Genomic DNA, 21,570 nt, shown 5'->3' on the forward strand with positions numbered 1-21,570 from the left:
GCTACACATTATATGGCCATGTCACTCACCTGCTCAAAACTCTTCAATGATTACCCTATGCCTCTAGGATATAATAGGAACTCACCTCCAACTTTGAGAATCATTGATTTGTTTCATGTCAGTTCAAATGCCCCTTTATAGAGATAAGAAGCCTTCCCCCAAAAAGTCTTCTATTTTAGACTTACCTTCCATCTCTTCTTCAAGTATCTCATATGTTATCTATAAATTTATATGATACCAGTTTGAAAGAATTTTCCATGAAATCAAACATGATCTTCCCCTTCATTTTTATCTCAAACAAACAACAGTGTTTGAGGGCACAAAATAAATGGTTATTGACCAACTGACTGAACCTGACATTTTAAAGCTATCAACACTGGAGCTGCTAGCTGGTGCAAAGGCTAGAATGCTGGACATGAAATTAGGAAACTCTGTATTTAAATCTGACCTCCGACATTTACAATCTGGGTATCTCCTGGGAAAGCCACTTAATTTCTTCTGTTTGTCTTAGTTTCTTCAATTATCAAATAGGGAAACAATAGCACCTATCTTTAATGTTGTGAGTTGTATTTAGCACATTGCCTGGCACATAGTACGTGCTTAATAAATACTTGTTTCCTGTATACAATTCTATTCATATTTTTACATTATTGCCCTTCAGACATTCTACATATCATCCAATATTGATGAACTAACCATTCCTCAAATTTAATCTGCCTTACCACAATTCTTTTTTTTTCCTGGAAACAGGCTAAATCTCAAGTTACCTGAAATGATCTAATTTTTTATTTCCACAAATTATAATTCTTAGTTTATGAGGCTCAAATCTTATGAAATGACCTTCACTCATTCTCCTTCCAAGCAAGGTCTTAGAACTTTTCCCCTTCCATCTATCATTATATATGTATAATATATATATATATTATATATATATATATATATATATTATATATATATATATATATATTATTTATCTATTATAGCTTACTAAAGCAATATAAATTTCTTGGTGGTGATGACCTTATTATGTAGCCCAGAATCTTGTACACCAAAGATGCTAATAAATTTTTGTTGATTTGGATTATTGTTGAATTAAAAAAAATTGAATGAAAAATGTTAATTCAGAGATGAACAATATATTAACTATATGTAGGAAAGTGATCTGACTATATTTTTTGACTCATCTAATTTCAATTCTTCATTGAAATGGATAAATTAATATTTGATCCCTGTTCCCATTGCTTAACATAATTTCTTGAATATAGTAGCTTCTTTGAAAAACAAAGATGTATGTTCAATTTAATTGAAATATTGTTGTATATTCTCCTGTTTATGTAGTTCTGTAAACTTTTTAAATTGATCAAACGTATCATTGATTTCATCATGTCATTCTTCTGCTCACAAATCTTCATTACCTCCTCATTGCCATCAGCACCAAAACAAATGAAAACAAATCCTCAATTTGTCATTTAAAGCCCTTCACACTGTAACTCCAACAACATATTCAGAGTAATTATACTCATATACTTCTAATCCCATTTTATATACTGCCTAATTCCACTTTACATGATATTCCATCTCTTCATGCCTTTATGTAGACCATGACCTTATGACTGGAATGTTCTCCTTCCTAAATTGTGTCTCTTTTAATCTCTACTTTCTTTTCAAAACTCAAAATTAATGGACTTGCAAGAAAAAATAACTCCTTCTAATCCCCCCCCATAAGTGCTCCCTCCTTCCAAACTATGTTATATTTTTAATTAGAATTTCAATATATTTCTATATCTTGAATTGGAAATGAAGTCATAAAATCTAACATCTCATTTCATAAATGAAGAAGATAAGTCTTGGGGAGGCAAAAGTGACTTATCCATGGATAGATACATGAACAAGAAACTCAGAGATTAACTTCAATTGTATGTCCTCTAACAACAAAGCTTGTGTTTTGCCTCTTTATAACTTATGTATAAATAGATTGTTTCCAGCAAGTAAATGTAAGCTTCTTAAGGACAGGGATTTTTTTTTCTCTCCTTGTATCCTTGGTTTTGAGCATAGTTTTTCACAAATAACACACAATTGATAATGTTTGCAGAATTTAATTCATCTAAAGAAAATCATTTATTTCAAATACTATTTATAACCCAGAGGCATTGCACAAAGTTCTGGAAATACCAAAACAAATTGCAATAATACCGGCCCAGATTGAATTTTTTCCCTTACAAATGATGGCATGGAATCTCATTGATCCATTTGATCTTCCTTATTATATTTCACATCTTTTTCAAATGTTTCTACTTTGCTAATGTAAATGGCAGCACATTTTTTGTTGTTGTTTGTTTTTAGCAGAGTTAGTTCTCTGAAGACGGAGATCAATGACATTTGTTGTACGATTTATTCCTGTGTATCAAATCATCCTAACCCCTATGCTTTCCTCCATTTCTAGGGGCAGAGGCCCATTGAAGCACACAACTGATGTGATTTATGCAGCTAAAATGATATCCGAATCGGGCTCAAGGATGGATATCCTTGCTCGGCAGATCGCCAAACAAGTGAGTCCTTTAGGAAATAGGCATGCGAAATTCAATTCTCTTGCTTTTTATGATTTGGATGTATCTCCTTAAAGCAAAGGTGTTGACTCTAGCAGCCAGAAGGGAGATTGCAGTCAGATATCTTTGGGGCTATTTTTCATGGCTTTGTTAATACTTCAGCATAGCTGAATATTTCTGAAAAGGTAGGCACTATCACATATATAATCAGTATCTGAATAAATCTATCAACCAACATTTATTGGGTGATTACAATGTATAACAACTGAGCATAAAAGTGACAAAGACAAAAATAAAATAAACCAAAAGAAATCCCCTTGTTTGAAAGCATTATGCCCTGGAGGGGCATGTGGAAGGAAAAAATATATAAGATATTATGAAATAGTGGCTAGGGTGGGCAGGATCAGAAAAAGGTTTCACATTGGAGATGGCATTAGAAATAAATTTTAATGGGAGCTAGGGAAATGAGAGAGTGTGTTCTAGGTGTCTTAATTTTAATAGCCAATCCAAACTTTACTTGTGGCTTTAATGATTTTATGGGTCAGTTATCTCATTATGATGAATATTGCCTCAACTCACACAGATTACAGCCCCTTCCAAAGGTTTGCATTTTAGTTGATCCTTATCTCTTTCTATAAAAAATGTCTATAGAGAATTCTGATTTATAGTTTTTGAAATATATATTATGCTGTTCTAAATTATATTTGGATAGTTGATAAGATATAAGAATTCATAGAAATGCCTATTAGATCTACATATAAACAGAAGACAAAGAGAAATTCATGCAGCTTCCCTTGCTCTATTTCTAAATAAGATAAATAAATTCTTTGTATAATACAGACTGACCTTTGGCAATCTTTTTTTTAAGGATGCATTTTTATTAACTAAATTCTTAAGCTACCTCTTCCTAGACTTCATGAATGTCATATCTGAAATTCTAATAATAATTATTATTTAATAAAATGATAATATTATTAAAATCATTAATGAATATTAATAAAATCATTACCATTCATTTGCTAAGATACACATACTTTGAGTTAATGTTGTAAGAATTCCTAATGAAATGTTTTAGCAGTGATTAATATTTTATGCTCATGTACCTTGTTCTAACATGTTAATAAAATCAAATATTTCCATGCATGCTTTTTAATACCATTGTATCTTTGACTTCATAACTATAGTGACTCTTCTACCCCATAAATGTAGTGAAGAACAAAACACCTATGCTTTCTCGTTAAGTATAGTTTTGTTCCAGTTTTGTAATGGAGAGATTGCATCCATCTATCTATTTATCTATCTATTTATTACATACATATTCATTTCAAAATTTGATCCAACTCACAGTTCATTTGCAATACTCTATTCTTTATATGTATTGATATATTCATTCAACAGACTAGCCAGCCAACACCAAGTCAAAATGTGGACAATAGGCATTTTTCATCCATTTTGTTTTTTCTTGTGATGTTTTTTAGGTTGAACTTTTTAAACTATGAACAGATTTCATTGAGGGAACTCTGTAATATCCTTAGTCTCATTGTCAATCTAATGTTCACAAGGAGGAATATTTGGGCAATAGCATTCCAATTTTGGGTAAACCTTTTTTTTTTTTTTTTCCATTTTGACCTGACATATTATAGTTTCAGTATTAGTGGTGAGCATGTTCAGAGGGCATAATTCTCTGGTTTTTGTTTGTTTGTTTTTTCTTTTTATATTTCTAATTGGAGATTTATTGGAAAAAAATCTCCTTCAATCTAATAATCATATATGATTTTATCTGCAAGACAAAAATTCTATCAGGGGCTTGTCTTTAAGGTTATATTGATTGTTACTAAGCAAAATGTCTTATGTTTCGACAAATAATAAATCCAATGGAATTTTATTTTGTTTTCATCTATTAGTCATTTGTATGCCTAACAACCATATATACTTATAAATACTTGGGAAAAGATTGTTTAGTTCTCAAATTTTCATCAAGGATATTTGATCTTTTTTTTTTTTTCATCCAGAATTTATCAGTTCTCTCTCTAAATGTAGATAAGATTTTTTTTTCCATCATGAAATTTTTGAAATTGTCTTGCATTACTGTATTGATCAGAGAAGTCAAGTATTTCACACTTAATACATTACTATTGCTGTACACAGTAATCTCCCAGTTCTCATTTCACTTTGCAACAATTCACGTAGATCTTGCCTTTTTTTTCTGAAAGCACCTCTTAATCGTTTCTTATAGCACAATCATACTCCATTACAAACATATGCCTCATTTGATGGACTTCCCCTCAATTTGCAATTCTTTGCCATTACTAAAAAAGTTATTATAAGTGTATAGATCTTGTTTTTCTTTGATCTCTGAGATAAAGATCAAATAGTGGTATTCCTGGGTCAGAGGGTCGGAGGGAGAACAACAGAGATTGTTCTCCAGAATAGTTGGACTAGTTTTCTATTCCATCAGCAATTATTAATATTCCTTTTTTTCCCTCATTCCTTCTGACATTAATCATTTCCTATAGGTCTGAGGTGATACTTTAGAGTAATTTAAATTTGCCTTTCTCTAATCAATTAAGAATTTAGAACATTTTTATACCACTATGGATAATCTGAAATCTGTCTATAGATAACCTTAGGCAGTTTATCAATTGGGGAATGGGTTGTATTTTTAGAACCATGATGCAGTTCCCAATATATTTGAGAAATGAAGCCTTAATGAAACAATTTGGTACAAAATATTTTGATATTACTTCATTGTTTATGGTACCTTTTAGCAAAATGTAATTTCCCTGATTGTCTCATTCAATTAGATCTAATTTTGTTTTGCTTTGTCTGCGATCATATTATTACATCTGTCCATACACCTTAGCTAACGCATAATAGACTGCTCCAGCTTTACATTTCAACTTAGTGTGTGTCTTTTGGTCCCAAATTTGTATCTTACAAACAATATATTGTCCAATTCTGCCTCCTGATCCATTCTGCTGCTATCCCCTTCTTTTCTGTAGTGCGTTCCATTCACATTCACAGTTATGATCAATAACTGCATTTCCTTCCATCCCGTTTTCCTATGTTTATTTTCCTCATTTTTATCCCGTCCTTCTTTAAAAGTATGTATTACTTCTGACCATGTGTCTCCCTCAAGCTAATTTCCCCTTCTATGATTATGTACTCATTGTAGCCTGTGAAGCTGAGATACAACAAAGTATAGCTTCTCTGCTGTTTGTGCTAATTTTGATCTAATGATGAAAACACAGGTTCTCCACCAGATAGTATTGCACCATCCATATGTGGAACCATCAATTTGAGCAAGTGGAGAACTTTCAAATACGGTGGATAAGTTCACTTACATTAATTATAAGGTAGGCGTGTGCATTGCCAGAGTTAGCTCGGTGTCTGGGGAGTTCTGAAGGTAATTGTGGAAAAGGGGAGGTATTAGATTGCCTACAAATGGAATGTTTTATAGAGCCATTGTTTTGACCTCATTGTTACATGCTTGTGAAACCTGGACAATCTACCAATGCCATGATAGGAACAAAAATCATTTCCTTTTGAATTGTCTTGGGAAGATCCTGAAGATCAACTGGTAGGATAAGATACTAGACCTGAGGTCCTTTCTTGAGCTAAACCACCAAACTTTTAAACTCTAGTGCAGAGAGTGTGACTCTGATGGACTGGCCCCAAATCCTTACATAGTGGCAAAGGACCACCCAGTATCACTTGCCTACATCAAAGAAGATGCTGTGTTCTAGGAACAAAGCAGAACTGCATTATCTCAAAAGCAGCATGAGTTGTACAAATTAGGCATCTCCAAAGCAATTGTTCGTATGTATTATCTGTGCCTGGCCTGTAGTAAAACATTCTGAGTTCAAACTGATCTGATTAACCTTAGTCAAACACACTGTAACTTACCCCAACATCGTGATGTCAGTTGGTTCTCTACCGGAAAGTAGGACAACACACAATCCCCATATCTTTTAACTTCTTCCCCTCCTAGCTCCCTATTGGGTAAGATAGCTTTATACATTTAATTGAGTGTTAATAATATATTCCTCCCTCTTTGAAGCAATTCCAATGAGAGTGATTTTAAGCATTGGCCCCCTCCTTCCCCTTCACCATTTTCTCCTCCACTCCAAAAGTTCTTGAATGTCTTCTTTATGTCAAAAAAAAAAATTACCGCTATTCTACTTCTTTTACCCTTGTCCCAGGGCATCCCTCTTTCTCACCCCTATATTCTTTTATGGGAAATCATCCCAACTCACACTTGTGCCTCTGTCTATGCAGACACAGTTTACCTGCCCTAACAACGATAAAATTCTTAATGACATATCATTATCCTATATAGGAATGCAAAAGGTCTAATTATTTTGCTTCTCTAATGATTACTCTTTCATCTTTACAACTTTATGCTTCTCTTGAGTTGTCTATTTGAATGTCAAACTTTCTTTTGGACTCTTGTCTTTTCAAAAGACATGCTTGAAAGTCCTGTATTTCATTATTTATTTTTTCTCTTGAAGGATTTTACTCAGTTTTGTTGGGTAGATTATCCTTGTTAATATCCTTTGCCCTCTGGAATATTATATTTTCATCCCTCTGCTTCTTTAACATGAAAACTCCTAAATCTTGTGTGATCTCAACTGTGCCACTATGATGGTTTCCTATTTTCTCTACCAAAACTTAGTTATAATATTGCTGGTAGTTTTCATTTTGGGATCTCTTTCAAGAGGTAAGTGGTGGGTTCTTCCAACTTCTGTTTTACCCTCCGGATCTAGGATTTTGTGGAAATTTTCTTTGATGATTTCTTGAAAGATGATGTTTACACTCTTCTGAGCATATAATCTATTAATTCTTAAGTTATCTCTCTTTGATCTATTTTCCAAGATTTTCCAAGCTTTTCAAAAGAGATATTCCACATTTTCATCTGTTTTTTCATTGTTTTGACTTTGTTTTATTATTTCTTGAAGAATCGTTGAATCATTATCTTTCAGTTGTCCAATTCTAATTTTTCTCCAGAATGGTGAATCATTTCACTACTCCACCAACAATGCATTTGTGACTCAGTTTTCCCACATTCCCTCCAACATTAACATTATCTTTTCTGATCACCTTAGCCAATCTGAGAGGTGTGAGAGGGTACCTGAAAGTTATTTTAATTTGCATTTCTCTAATCAATAGTGAATTAGAGCATTTTTTTCATATGACTATAAATGGCTTGAATTTCATCATCATTTGAAAATTCTGCTTATATCCTTTGACCACTTGTCAGTTGACTTGAATTCTTTTAAATTTGATACCATTCTTTATATGTTTTTGAAATGAGACCTTTATCAGAAACACTGGCTGTAATTTTTTTTCCTCAGCTTTGTACTTTCCTTTTAATCTTGTTTCCGTTGGGTTTGGTTGTGCACAACCATTTTTAATTTAATGTAATCAAAGTTATCCATATTGCCTTCCATAATGTTCTCTACATTTTCCCTTTTTCCAAAGACCTGAGGTAAATTATCCCTTGTTCTCCTAATTTGTTTATGGCATCATCCTTTATTCCCAAATCATATACCTATTTTAACCTTATTTTGGTATGGGCTGTGAGATGTAGGTTTACTCTGAGTTTCTAACATTATTTTCCAGTTTTCCTACTATTTTTTGTCAAATAATGAGTTCTTATCTCAGAAACTGGAGTTTGGGGGTTTATCAAATACTAGATTACTACAGGCCTTGATTATTGTGTCATGTGTATCTAATCTATTCACTGATCTATCACTGTTTCTCAGCCAGTACCAAACAGTTTTGCTACCTGCTGCTTTATAATATAGTTTTATGTTTGATACTGCTGAGCCACCATCCTTTGTATTTGTTTCTTTCATTGATTCCCTTGATATTTTTGACTTTTTGTTCTTCCAGATCCCAGACTATTTCTTGATTTTGAACTTCATATTCAAGTTGGGCTCTGCTCATCTTGGGGTGGGGAGGGATTGTCCTAAGCTTCAGGCTTTTTCATGCTGTTTTCAGAGCAGGGCTTTTCAAGGTTTTTTGTGCTTCTAAGGTGGGGTTTTCTGGGAGAGGTAAGGTCACTGCTCCCCTGCAATGCTCTCTAGTCTTTACCCAGGAGTGGTCCCTGCTTCCCTCCAGATGCAAGAATTAATGTTCCTCTGGGCCTTGGAAGTGGACCAGAGACTCTGCTTTCCTGCAGCTACAAGTGCTAGCATTTTTCTCTACTTTAAAGTGCAACCAGATCTACTGTTCACTGTGTAAATGCTTCTCTTTACCCCAGAATTATGTCCTAAAACTACTTATGGGCAGTAGAGCTGCCTATAAGTGCCAGCTGCACTCAGTGCTTTTAGAGGGTCCCTTGTAATTTCTTTCTCACTAGTCCTTTGACCATTTTACCACCTCTTGCCAAAGAAGTGACCGATGCTGCTTTTGCTGTGCTCTGGGCCTCTACCTACCCCAAAGGATGACCCCAGAATTATATTAAGTTGAAAAATCATCTTCCTCTGACAGTTTGATGACTCTGCTCTTCCAATATTTGATTCAAACTGTTACTTTAAAGTTTTTTTTTTTTTTTTTGAGGCAGATTCCCACCAGGTTAAGGCTATACTGATCTATCTTACCTCCCAATACCTGACACTTCTTGTGTTCCTCTGCCTCCATATATTTGAACAGTTTTTTCCTTATTCTTAAACTTTCCTGATCCCCAGATCACTGGCATTTATTCTTTATATAGTCAGTGCTTACTTGCGAATATGCTGCTTAGTCTTTGTAGAATAAAAGCAGAATATAAGCTCCTCAAGGTTATTGGCCTCATTTCTGTATTTGTTGCCCTATGGAAAAAGGTCTATGGGCCTTAGTTTCCTTAGCTGTAAAATGAAGGTTGGTTGAATCAAATGACAGCCATGGCTTATTATAGATCTAATATTCCAAGATTTAGTGAAATTGTAGCAAAAGAAGGCTTGTCTTAGCAAATTTGGCTGCAGAATCATTATTTTCTGTGATATGTAGGTGTTAGGTAATTCTATTTTGGGGGGAGAATGGCTTTATTATTTTGACCTGATATATTATAGCTTCAGTAACACAGGTGAGTATGTTTAAATGCATGGATTTTGCTATTATTTTCTTTCTTTCATGCTTATAATCAGAGGGTTATTGGAAAACAACAATAACAACAACTGTTGCCTATCATTACGAAAGTGGTAGCTGATGGGCATGGCTCCACATCCTCACTTCAACCAAATCTTATGGAAAATTTCATTGAGAATATTTACTTCCACATAAGTCATCAGTAACCCAGTTCATCAGGCAGACCTTCATTAGATTTATCATGAAAATCTTTCTCATGTGAATCCCCATGCTTCCAGCTGCTTCACTTGATTTGATACTAATATCTTTATCTAAAACTTATTTCTCTGAGAGGAAAATTTAATTGGACTCGGTGTTTGTTCTCAGCGTTGACAAAGTCGCTTTATTAAAATGAATGTAGCTTTTGTTCCTATGGATTGAATTTTCTAAAAATAGATGCTAAAACAATGGTATCCCTGGCATCCCTGTGGGACACTAAACTTATCCAGGCAGCATCCCCCTCTTCCTTAAACAAATTCACTTATAAATGACATATATAAATTATGCTTTTTTTTGTTCTTTTTTTGCCACTTGGAACATATGGTCAATTATTGGCATTTTGTTGTTGTTTCCTAGTCCAATTGCATTGAAAGGCCATAGATTTAAGGCTAAAAGCAGTGTTTGAAGTCTTTAAGTCAAGGCTTCTCATCTCACAAATGAGGAACTAAGGTCCAAAAATGCTAACTAGTCTGAGATTGCACAGCTGTTAGTTTCTCTTATTCCAAATTGTTCCACAATACACCAAATGTCAATCAATCCAAATTTTACCCAATTTTTATCAGACGAGAGGGTCTGGATTGTAGTAAACTGAGTTTAGAGACCTGGTAGCAAAGGATTATTTGGTTCAAAAAGAGAAGAGTCATAGTTCTAGATTTGGAAGGGACCTAAGAAGTTATTCTGTTCAATCAATCTAATTTTTATAGTGAGGAGCCTGAGTGACATGGAAATAAAGTGGAATTCCCAAAGTCACACAAAATCTAAAGCATCAGAGAGAGATTTGACTGCAGTTACCCTGACTTCAGAGATAGTATTCTTTACTTTCCCAGTCCACCTCCACATTGCCTCTTAATTTTACAGTACAGGATTGCAACCTTCCCACCTGTGATTTTACACTTCTACCATAGTTCCTGTGACCTAACCTACCACCCAATTGTACCACTGCTATTTAGTAGGAATGAGACAGTCTTTTCTTATACTCTCAACGATAAAAAACAACAGATGACATTTACGTAGGTTAAGATAGATATATAAAATAATCTTACCATAGATAAGTAGCCTGTTAAGATTTTTCAATCACATTTTAACACAGGCTATCTTTTTTTTTTTTTTTTTTTTGTCTTGGTTGGGTTCTGGAAGAGAGACTAACTTGACAAAGGAGGAAGAGACCTTGCTTTTCCTATTCTGTGTTACTAGGCTCCCCAAACAGGAAAAGCAGATTCTATAAGATATCATGTTAAAGTGTGCTCAAGACTGTAGTTGCTTCCTCAGTGTCATATAGTGAATAAATAGCAGTGGTGGTAAGTTTGGAATGAAAGTATTTAAAGCATATCCATTACTAATTATGTTTAAATAATGATCTGGCCTCTGGCATGCCTAACCTCTCCATACATTTTCAAACATTCACAGGAATGAAATACTTTAAAATTTTAGAAGTTAAAGTTTATCTGATTGGATTCAATTCATTTAGTAAGTTGTATGTATGTATTGGAAGGAAAGAAGGAAGGAAGGAAGAGAAGAAGGGGGGAGGGAGGGAAGAAGGAGGGAAAGGAGGGAGGGAGGAAGGGAGGAATCCAAAAGCAATTGTTTGAGCCTTGGGCCAGCCCAGTATTTGGCTATTTTACTATGTGAATGCTTCATTTTCTTACCTATAAAATAGGAATTTGTGTTAGATGTATTTAAGACTTTTCTAGTTAAAGTTGGAGAGAACTGACTTTGAATCCTATCTTTTAATTTTAACTAACTTTTGGTCTTGGAAAATCATTTCTCTTTCTAGAGGCTCAAGTTCCTTATTCTTTACAATAGAGGTAATCTTAACTACCTCAGTTTTCAAAGAAGAAGGGCGTCCATAATATTTAAAACACTATAAAAATATGGCCTATAACTACCATTACAAATTATCCTGACCTGAAAAAACCTTCATTTTAGCACTTTCCCTCATATTGATATAAGAAAGGAAATGCATTTACAAATGTCCTCCTTATACTCCCTGAATATTTCCAAACTCTCATTGCTAAGTATTCACACTAGAAGTGCTGGCCCTATTAATCTGACCACACAACAGTACTTAAGGACAACTATTTGTTCAATATTGAGCATGGATCACAGTCATTGGTGCAGTTGCCAATGGAAATGCAAAGGGCTGACTCACTACCTTAAACTACCTGCTTTTCCTAACTCAGGAAGTCAGAGTGAAAGTCGCAGCCCACTAACAGCTTTTGCTTTGTCAGCCTAGCAATATTTAATATCTTCCTAGGATATTGAAGGAGTTATATTGAAATGGATCAAGGAAGAATAGCATATATAGTCCAACTTTTATAAAAATGACCTGATATACATTATGGATTCCTGGTATAAAAATCAATGTTACTAATTATTGCTTTTGTTTGAAGGGAATAAAACCAATCTGAAGTACTATAACTCTTCCCATTCTTGTTCCCTACTAAATATTATATTAAACAGTAGCAGACACACACACACACACAGAGAGAGAGAGAGAGAGAGAGAGAGAGAGAGAGAGAGAGAGAGAGAGAGAAAGAGAAATTAAAATACATAGTGAATGCTAGTTTATAATGAGGGAAAAAAAAACATTTAAATTGAGTTGCCATCTGCTTCCCTCTAATGAATGCCCAGGTGTATCTAAAAGTTAGATTAAAAACATCTCCATAGTGCAGAACTAAACAGATGTCCTGGTCCAGTAGAATCTCCCCCAATAAAATAGGCTATAGTAAGCCAAGCTACCTTATGATAGTCTAGTCAATTTTTGCCAATGGGTTAATGACTACTTTAAACAGATGACAACATTTGATAATGTTCTGCAGGTAGTTGGAAGGTTGAGTTTGTTTTGTAAAACAAAACAAGTTCATCTACCATTATCATTGCAAAAATGTTATTCTCATTTTCCATACTACTTCTTATTTAATGATGACTTTCAAGAAAAAAGATGGATTTGCAGCCTCAGAATCTGTATTAGAAGGGGTTTCAGAGGCCATGTAATTCAATCCATGACCAAACAATAACCCTCTGTCTATAATACACTCTCACTTTTGTTTGAAGAAACATAGAGTAATAAACATATTTTTTTAATATCAACATATGAAAAACATATATTTAGAGCAGAAAGTATGTGGGAGATGTAAATCTCCCATAGAAGCTTTGCAGTAGGAAATAGAATAAAAAGGATAGATGTGGGAAACTTGTTTCTTACTGGCTGGAGAGAGTGTCTGTATTGATGAAAAAATATTGAAGATATGATTCATTTGTCTTCTAAAATGTTATTTGCTATCTATTTCATTGACTACTTCTTCATCCAAAGCAGCTATTTGAGGCAGAAATGAATTCATTTATCTAATATGGTCAAGTGTATTTTAAGGCTATTGTTCAACATTGTGAAAAGTAAATAAAATAAAAAAGCCACTAATTTGTCATTTAAAAAAGCAGATTGTGGGTTTCAAAAGAATTTTTCGATTGTTCTGAATTTACAATTAGAGATCAAAGAAAATTACATGTTAAATATAAGAGTATACATTACATATAGATACATCTATGTATATAGGTTTCTTTGGCCATAAAAATGTGGTATCAGACATGTAAAGCATTTATTAGGCACTTACTATTTGCAAAAGTTTTGGCTTCCTTGTCCCTTCCTGGCTATTACACATTCTCTTTCATTACTGGGATGTAAATTCCTTATGTTCATGGACTATCTTTCTTGCTTATATTTGGATCCTCAACCTTTAGGACAATCAATCTTCTTGACATGGAGTAAACGTATAAGTGTTTTACCTACATTTTGGAAAACAAACAAACAAAAAAACAAACAAGGCCTTACTATTTACATGCATTGACACAATGAAATATAAAATATTAAATATTATGCTGTCTTTTTTCTCTTGTTTGATTTATTATAGTGCCCTGACCCATCCTGCAAGCAAGATTTATTGGCTTATCTGGAACAGATAAAATTCTATTCTCACCAGCTCAAAATATGCAGTCAAGTGAAAGCTGAAATCCAGAATTTGGGAGGAGAACTAATCATGTCTGCTGTAAGTATAAACCACTATTTTATGTTGAAACTTTTATGGGTTAACATTATCCAAGACTCCAAAACTCCAAACCATTTGTCTTTCCTGTTGTTCCCATAATTATCTTTATTATCATCATCGCCATCATCATCATCATTACCATCAATAATACATATTTCTTAAGCACTTATTATGTGCCAGGAATTGTGATAAATCCTGGGCATACACAAAAAGGCAAAAAGATTATCCCTGTCTTGAAGGTACTCCCAATGTAATGGCAGACACATGTTATACAATTACAAAAAAGATGTGTGTGTGTGTGTGTGTATGTGTGTGTGTGTAAGAAATAATTAACAGAAAGAAGACCCTATAATTGAAAGGGTTAGGAGAGGTTTTCTATAAAAACATGTCATTTTAATTGGAAATTAAAAGAAGTTATTGAAGTCTGTAGACTGAGTTGAGGACATTGAGCTTTGCTATTAAGGGGTATAACCAGAAAAAATATCCTGAGCCAAGAAAGGGGAAGTATTTTATTTATAGAACTAGGAAGCCAGTGTCACTATATAAAACTGTATGTGGTAAAGTGTAGGCTATAAGAAGACTGGAAAGTTAAGAATGAATTAGACTATGAATAGTTTTAAATAATAGAGGATTTTGCATTTGGTCCTGGAGGTAAGAAGAATAACCAGGAGTTTCTTGAGTGGGATGGGAGGAAGAAGGGAGATTTAGTTGTACATGAACCTGAGGAAAATCACTTTGGTGGCTCAATGGAGAATGTATTGTAATGGAGTGAGACTTGAGGCAGACTGTTATTGGCTAGGAAATACCTAGAATGATTAGATAGGACTAATACTTCATTAAAATCTCATAATATCACAATGAAAAAGTTTTAAAAGAAACTGAAATTCCATATTTGTTGTAAGAAAAGTATGAGCAGGTATGACTTTGTTTTATACCAAAATCAATTGTCTTTTAGAATCTGTCATGCAACAGCTGTATGGCAATTCAACAGCTGGATGAAACATTAAATTATATAACTAATTTCTGATTTGAAGAAAATGCTAATAGAATTTTCATATTATTCATTTCCAAATTATTTAAAATTTTAATTATTAAAATATACCAGTACTCCTATTTTCATACTTCTAATATGAAACTTTAGACTCTAGAATATTCTTTTCACATTTGCTTTTAGCCATTGTTCTTATTCTTCCTATCAGTTACAAATGAACATTTTCTGGGTTCAGGTATGGACATAAAGTAGCATGTCCTATTTTAAATAATACTTAGTTTCAATTACTTTTCAATGAAAATGGACCAAGTTTGCAAGCTATTTTCAGGAGTAAGAAGTTCCTAAAATTTCCTTGATATTTTTCTTTCATTATAAATATTGAGAGAAAGAAGAGACAGGCAGAGCTCCAGAAGAAAAGAGAAAGAGGTCTGCATCATTATATACCTTTCAGTGCTTTGCAGTGGAATCACATAAAAGGAGTTGACTGTTTTTTGATGTTGTTTGTTTTTAATTTCTATTTGTTGAAACTGGAGAAGTCTCAATTCATTTTTGCTTCAGTTTTCCAGTCTGTAAAAATGAGCTGCAGAAGGAAATGGCAGTATCTTCATGACCCCTTTTGGGATTTTCTTGGCAAAAGTGATTTAACTTTTCATTCTCCAGAGTCACACAGCTAGTATGTGTCTGAAGCTGGGTTTGAACTCATGAAGATGTCTTCCTGGCTTCAGATCCAGCACTGCAGCCACTATGCCATCTAGCTACTCTAGGTCTTTCCCTGATGCTAAAATATCCTCCTCTCCCTTACTGTTTCATTATCTTTCTTAACTTCTAGGATGATTATTAGTGAGAGAAAGGAGAAAATAATATAAGAATATGACAAGACAAAAATAAAGACTATAGTGGAATAGACTATAACCTATTTATTTACTTTTATTATTTAGTTTTAGTCCCCAAGGGAACAAGGATTCAAAGGTTATTTGGCTGCAAAATCATCCCTATCTATATTATTAGATCAGCCCCACTAATCCTGGTTACCAATGTGTGCAATATTTGAAACTTTGGTGGGTGGGGAACAGGGGAAGGAATACATGCCAAAAATAATGAGTTAGAGAAGTAAAAAGCATTTTTTTTATTATAACCCATCCATACAAATGCCAAAAGGATACTCTTTCAATTATTTAAAATGGACCTTACCTATTATAATAAAAATTACCCTTTCCCCCCAAGGCATTATTTGGAGGTCAGCAGTTTTATTATGATATTCAAAAGTGATTAATCACTTAATTGCCATATTTTGTGCATTTTACTTAGTGTCTTTGATTGTATATTTGCACAAGGAAGCAGGTGTGCCAAAGCCACAATTTGTTAAATTGGATAAATAAATATGGCTGATCTGTTGAGAGGGGGAAAAAGTCAGCAAAATTGAAAATCCACCAACCAGCTGTAATCCTGCTTAAAACTCAGCAGAAAATCATGGATGGACTCAGGTACTTAGAAAATTGGCTAAATACAGACTCACGTAGCAGGTTAATGCACTTATCCATCTCAAGGTAATACAGGATTGAGAGAATCAACTTCTAAAGCATTCCACAATCATTTGGAAGAGTCATTTGTAAAATGTCAGGCCTAGAATAGTACACACACGCACACTTTTAAACATAACTACAGTAACAATAACTTACAATTATATAAACATTCTAGTTTTGTAATGTACTTTACACATACTGCTATATTTTAATCTTGCCTTGCAGTAGGTGGTATTTCCCCCCCTCATTTTATAGTTGAAAAAAATATGGAAGAGAGAAGTTACATGGTTGGTTCAGAGTCACACACATAATAAGGATCTCAAGTCATATTTGAAGTTGGGCATCCCTAACTCCGTGTCTTATATTCTAACCACTATGTCCACTCCCCTTCCCCAAAACACCAGTGTTAGCAGATTGAATGTTACCCTATCCTATGTAATATTAATTATGGAACTTCTGGGAAAGAAATGAAGAATAATTATTTGTGTGTGTGTGTTTGTATGCAAAAGTGAATGTATGTCAATGTTTATGATCAGATTATAATACAGTGGTTGCTAACAGAGTGTCTAGAAAAGAATGTCAACTCCTATTTAGCTGATCTTTCATATTCTCTGACATTTGTGTCATGCAAGAGTTATTCAATAATGTTTATTGTTTGTTTTAATTGCATTTTTCTTATTTGATGATTTCTTTTAATGCATTAAAATCATGGCAGAATCCTTAAAGATGTAATGAGAAATGTTCAACCAAGTTGAACAGATGACAAAGTTGAATCAATAACCATCTGGCTACTGACATCAATGACTCTAAAAACAGAATTGTGCCAAGATCATCACAACTGTCATCTTGTTGTGTCAAGTAGAATGTACAAACCAGAGTCTGCATCACGGAAAGATGCCATATACGTGATGAGGACCTCTGAATGTTTGTAATTACTTAGCTCTGATTACATAAATTCCCGAACATCACAGAGCCTCTAAAATGAGATTCATCATGACTCAGTAGAGTAAGCATTAATTTCTACATAGGAAGCCTCCCAAAACATGTTTTTTGAGTAATTTCACTCATGCTTGACTCTTCATGACCTTTTGTGGGGTTTTGTTGGCAAAGATACTGGAGTGGTTTGCTGCATCTTTCTCCAGTTCATTATACAGATGAGGAAACTGAGGCAAACAGGGTTACAGAGACTTTCCCAGAGTCACACAGCTAGTAAGTGTCAAGTGTCTGAGCCCACATTTGAACTCAGGTCCTCATGACTGCTGGACTGGTACCATATGCACTGCATCACCAGGTACCTCTGATTCTTTGATTCATAATCCCTTCAATCAACTTCCAAAATTTCCATTCTAGGTTCTCTTCTAGGCACTCTCTACTACTGCCTTATGGGACTTACTCTATAGATTACTCTTTCCATTGTTGCTCACTCCTGGAATAAGCCAATTATTGCAGATATTGGAGAGGACACTACCTTATCATAGGCCTCTGTCCCAATACCCGTATGTACCCAACCTTCTTTACATTTTCCCTCACATTTGCCTTGAAATCTCCTCTCTGCACTTCCTCACTTCTCCAAGTACCAGTTTCCCCCCAAAGTTCTAATTCTCCCCCTCATAAGCAGGTGTTTCAAGCACCAATCCCTCATGTATCATCCAGTACAAGATGTTTTTCTCCATTTACTGACCATCTCTTTTCACCTATGGGAGCAAATCATTAGTGGAAATCCTTCCCAATTCCAAAATAAGACCTCCTTTCCTTACCCCTCTTTTCCATCTTCCCCTCCTTCTCCTTGCCTATTTTCCTGTGAGATCTCCTTCTGAAATCACAGAAATCACCTTCCTTTAATTATGACTTTTGATTTGACCCTGGTGTATCTCACATACCTCACTAACCCCTGGTAAGCTCCCCTTTTATATGGACTCTCCCATGTTATAAACTGAATTATCGAGTTGCCTATTCCAGCTATTCCATGTTTTGTCCATAATACCCTTGGCCCAATTCTTCACTGTTACTTCTACCAAACATTCGGTTTCACTCTTGTCTCCTTGTGTTCTTTAGAAATTTACTGCTTTCTCATCACTGTTGATGCTGCTGTCCCTGTTTATTACATTCATTCATTTGTGTATATATTTATTTATTTCTCAATAGTATTTTATTTTTCCTACTATATGTAAAAATAGCTTTCAGTATTCATTTTTGTAAGACTTTGTACTCCCTCCCAAGACAGCAATCTGATATAAGTTAAATGTCTATAATCTTTTAAAACATATATCCATATTTATCATTGCTACATTTATTTATTCCTCCTGAATTTCTGTAGTTTGGGTGTTTGTGAGTCAAGTAATCTCTTGAACTTTAGGGTTTTTTAATGAAATATTTCACTCTTCTTTATTATTATTTAAATGTCTATCTCTTGTCCTATATACCACCTGCATTCCCTCTAATTTTTTTGCTAGTGAGTACAGTATAGTCTTGAATTACTTGAAAACCCTTTCCTCTTATATGAGTCTTTCTTCTGATGAGGACAGTTGGTTTGTGCAGTAGATAAAGAGGAAGACATGAGTTCAAATCCTACCCCAGACAGTTATAATATGGAAAATCACTCAACCTTTGTTGAACTGCATTTCAATTGCACCAACCTCCCAGATTGTTGTGGATGTCAAATGACGTGATAGCTGTAAAGTGCTTAGCATGGTACCTAGCATACCATAATAACTATTATCATTATTACTTAGAACTTGTTATTTCTGAATTTGATTATTGAATTTAATTGTGTCAACACTTTGCAGCCTTGGATTTTTATTTATTTTTTGATGGGAGATATGTGAAATCTTTCAACTGGAATTTAATTTTACATATCTATAAATTCTAGGCAGTACTTTTATTTTCTTCATTATATTTTTAAGTTCTTTTGTCTTGTCATGTTCTTTAGGACAATCTATGATTCTTAAATTGTTTCTAGGAATCATTTTTTTAAAATAATAGCTTTTTCAAAAAATATATGCAAAGATAATTTTCAATATTTGCCCTTGCAAAATTTTGTGTTTTAAATTTTTCTCTCTCCCTTACCCCACTCTCCCTTAGACAGCAAGTAACTCTCTATATGTTAAAGATGTGCAATTCTTCTATACATATTGCCACATTTATCATGCTGCACAAGAAAATTCAGATCAAAAAGGGAAAAAAATGAGACAGAAAATAAAAAGCAAACAAACAACAACAAAAAAGGTGAAAATACTGTCTTGTGATCCATACTCAGTCTCTCTGGATGCAGATGGCTCTATCACAAGTCTACTGGAATTGGCTTGAATCGCCTCTTTGTTGAAAAGAGTCAAGTCTATCACGGTTGATCATTACATATCTTATTGTTGCTATGTACAATGTTCTATTGGTTCTGCTCACCTCACTAACCATTAGTTCATGTAAGTCTCTCCTTGCCTCTCTGAAATCATCCTATTGAAAAGTTTCATACAGAACAATAATATTCCATAACACTCATATTCCATAACTTATTCAGCCATTCTCCAATTAATTCCACTCAGTTTCAAAGTCCTTACCACTATAAAAGGGCTGCCACAAACATTTTTGCACATGTGGGTCCTTTTCCCTTTTTTATGATCTCTTTGGGAATTCAGACCCAGTAGAGACACTGATGTATTGGAATCACTCACAATTCCACCAATAATGTATTAGTGTCTCAGTTTTCTCACATCCTCTGCAACATTTATCATTATCTTTTCCTGTCATCTTACCTAATCTGAAAGGTATATAGTAGTACCTCACAGTTGTCTTAATTTTCATTTCTCTGATCAAGTGAGCATGTTTTCTTTTAACAGAATTTTTAAAATTCTTGCCTTCTAAATTTCCTTCATTTCTGTGTACTGACACTCTCAATCTATTGCTCTCTCTTTTGTGTCTTTGGTGAGGTTTGTTGATACAGATTGACATTTTTTCTATTTAGTCCATTATTTTTATTGTGCAAGACAAAAATTATTCTCTCATAATTCTTATTTATTTTTTAAACAACTCAAAAATCATATGTCATATATCCATGTTGTCCTTATCTTCCAGTAGGTCCTCTGTTTCATTAATGATGCATTTTTTCCTTTTATTTTGGAGTATTTATTTATAGAAGCTTATACCTATTTATTTGATCTGGAGGTCATATTTTCTTTTACTGTTAATATCTTTTTCTTATTGTTTTTCTGTTTATCTTCTAGGCATTTGACTTTTCTTCCTTGAATATTTGACACTGTCAGTCTTCTCCCCATCTTATTTTCCTTATCATTCATTTCCCAAATCCCTTCCCTTTCATTGTGCTTTCCTTAGGGACTAGATCTCACATGATTTTAGACTCTTCCCACACTGAGTAATTCATGATTCACCAGCACAGACCAGTACACTAAAATGTCTTTTGGATAGTCAGAACTGGTGTAAAATAAGAGCTTTGTTCTTTCCCTCAGGTTTGGTGGAGTGCTGGACAGTGCCCTTAACATGTGTCCAGTCAGGGAAACCCATCCCACTCCTTCTATTTCCTAGATCTCTGACCTAGCACCAATTGTTCAGATCTGGGTCTTTTTTTGGTTGTTGTTGTTCTTAAACTGATATCATCTGTTGAGAGTTTTGTAGTGCTAGTGTTCCCAGAGTACACTCGCATAGCCCGAAGCAAAGTCTTCACAACTCTGGTAAATGGAAGGACTGAATGAAGATAAAAGTTTTCTTTTTTCTTTTTCTTTCTTTTTTTTTTTTTTTAAGGCATCTTTGTGTCATATCCTTAGGGTTGCTAATGCAACCTTGCTGCTGGTAGCATAAGAGGTCTAAAAGGGATTGTTCAGTAAGCTCAGAGTTAATGAGGATCAGTTTCTCTATTTTAAAATTTCTTTTGGATTCTGAATGTCCTAGAACATGGAGATTTTTTTTTAAATCTTTGCTGCATGATTTTTATTTTGGAGAGGTCTGAGAGGTCATGGGAACTGGAGAAAGGATTATATCTAATATGCCATTTTGTTGTTCTGATAACTAGAACTATTGGGATATTTAAAAATGAAAATTGTATCTATCTCTAAGTATATCTGTATGTATCTTTGAAGAGAGTAAATGAACAATAAGTTTGTTCCAGAATTGGACAAGAGTAGAGCAGC

The 21,570-nt window shown here is 34.1% G+C and overlaps 1 protein-coding gene across 2 annotated transcripts in view; it reads left to right on the forward strand.

Annotated features, from left to right (window-relative positions):
* The window catches only part of CTNNA3 (catenin alpha 3), a 1,962,241-nt gene that overhangs the window by 1,891,151 nt on the left and 49,520 nt on the right, over positions 1-21,570 (forward strand). For both annotated transcript variants that reach the window (XM_051982587.1, XM_051982588.1), the window contains 2 exons: positions 2,444-2,549; positions 13,784-13,918. In XM_051982587.1, coding sequence (XP_051838547.1) covers positions 2,444-2,549; positions 13,784-13,918 — 241 coding nt within the window. The remainder of the gene's footprint in view (positions 1-2,443; positions 2,550-13,783; positions 13,919-21,570) is intronic.

The sequence above is a fragment of the Antechinus flavipes genome, chromosome 2 (assembly GCF_016432865.1).
Source record: "Antechinus flavipes isolate AdamAnt ecotype Samford, QLD, Australia chromosome 2, AdamAnt_v2, whole genome shotgun sequence".
Lineage (NCBI taxonomy): Eukaryota > Metazoa > Chordata > Mammalia > Dasyuromorphia > Dasyuridae > Antechinus > Antechinus flavipes.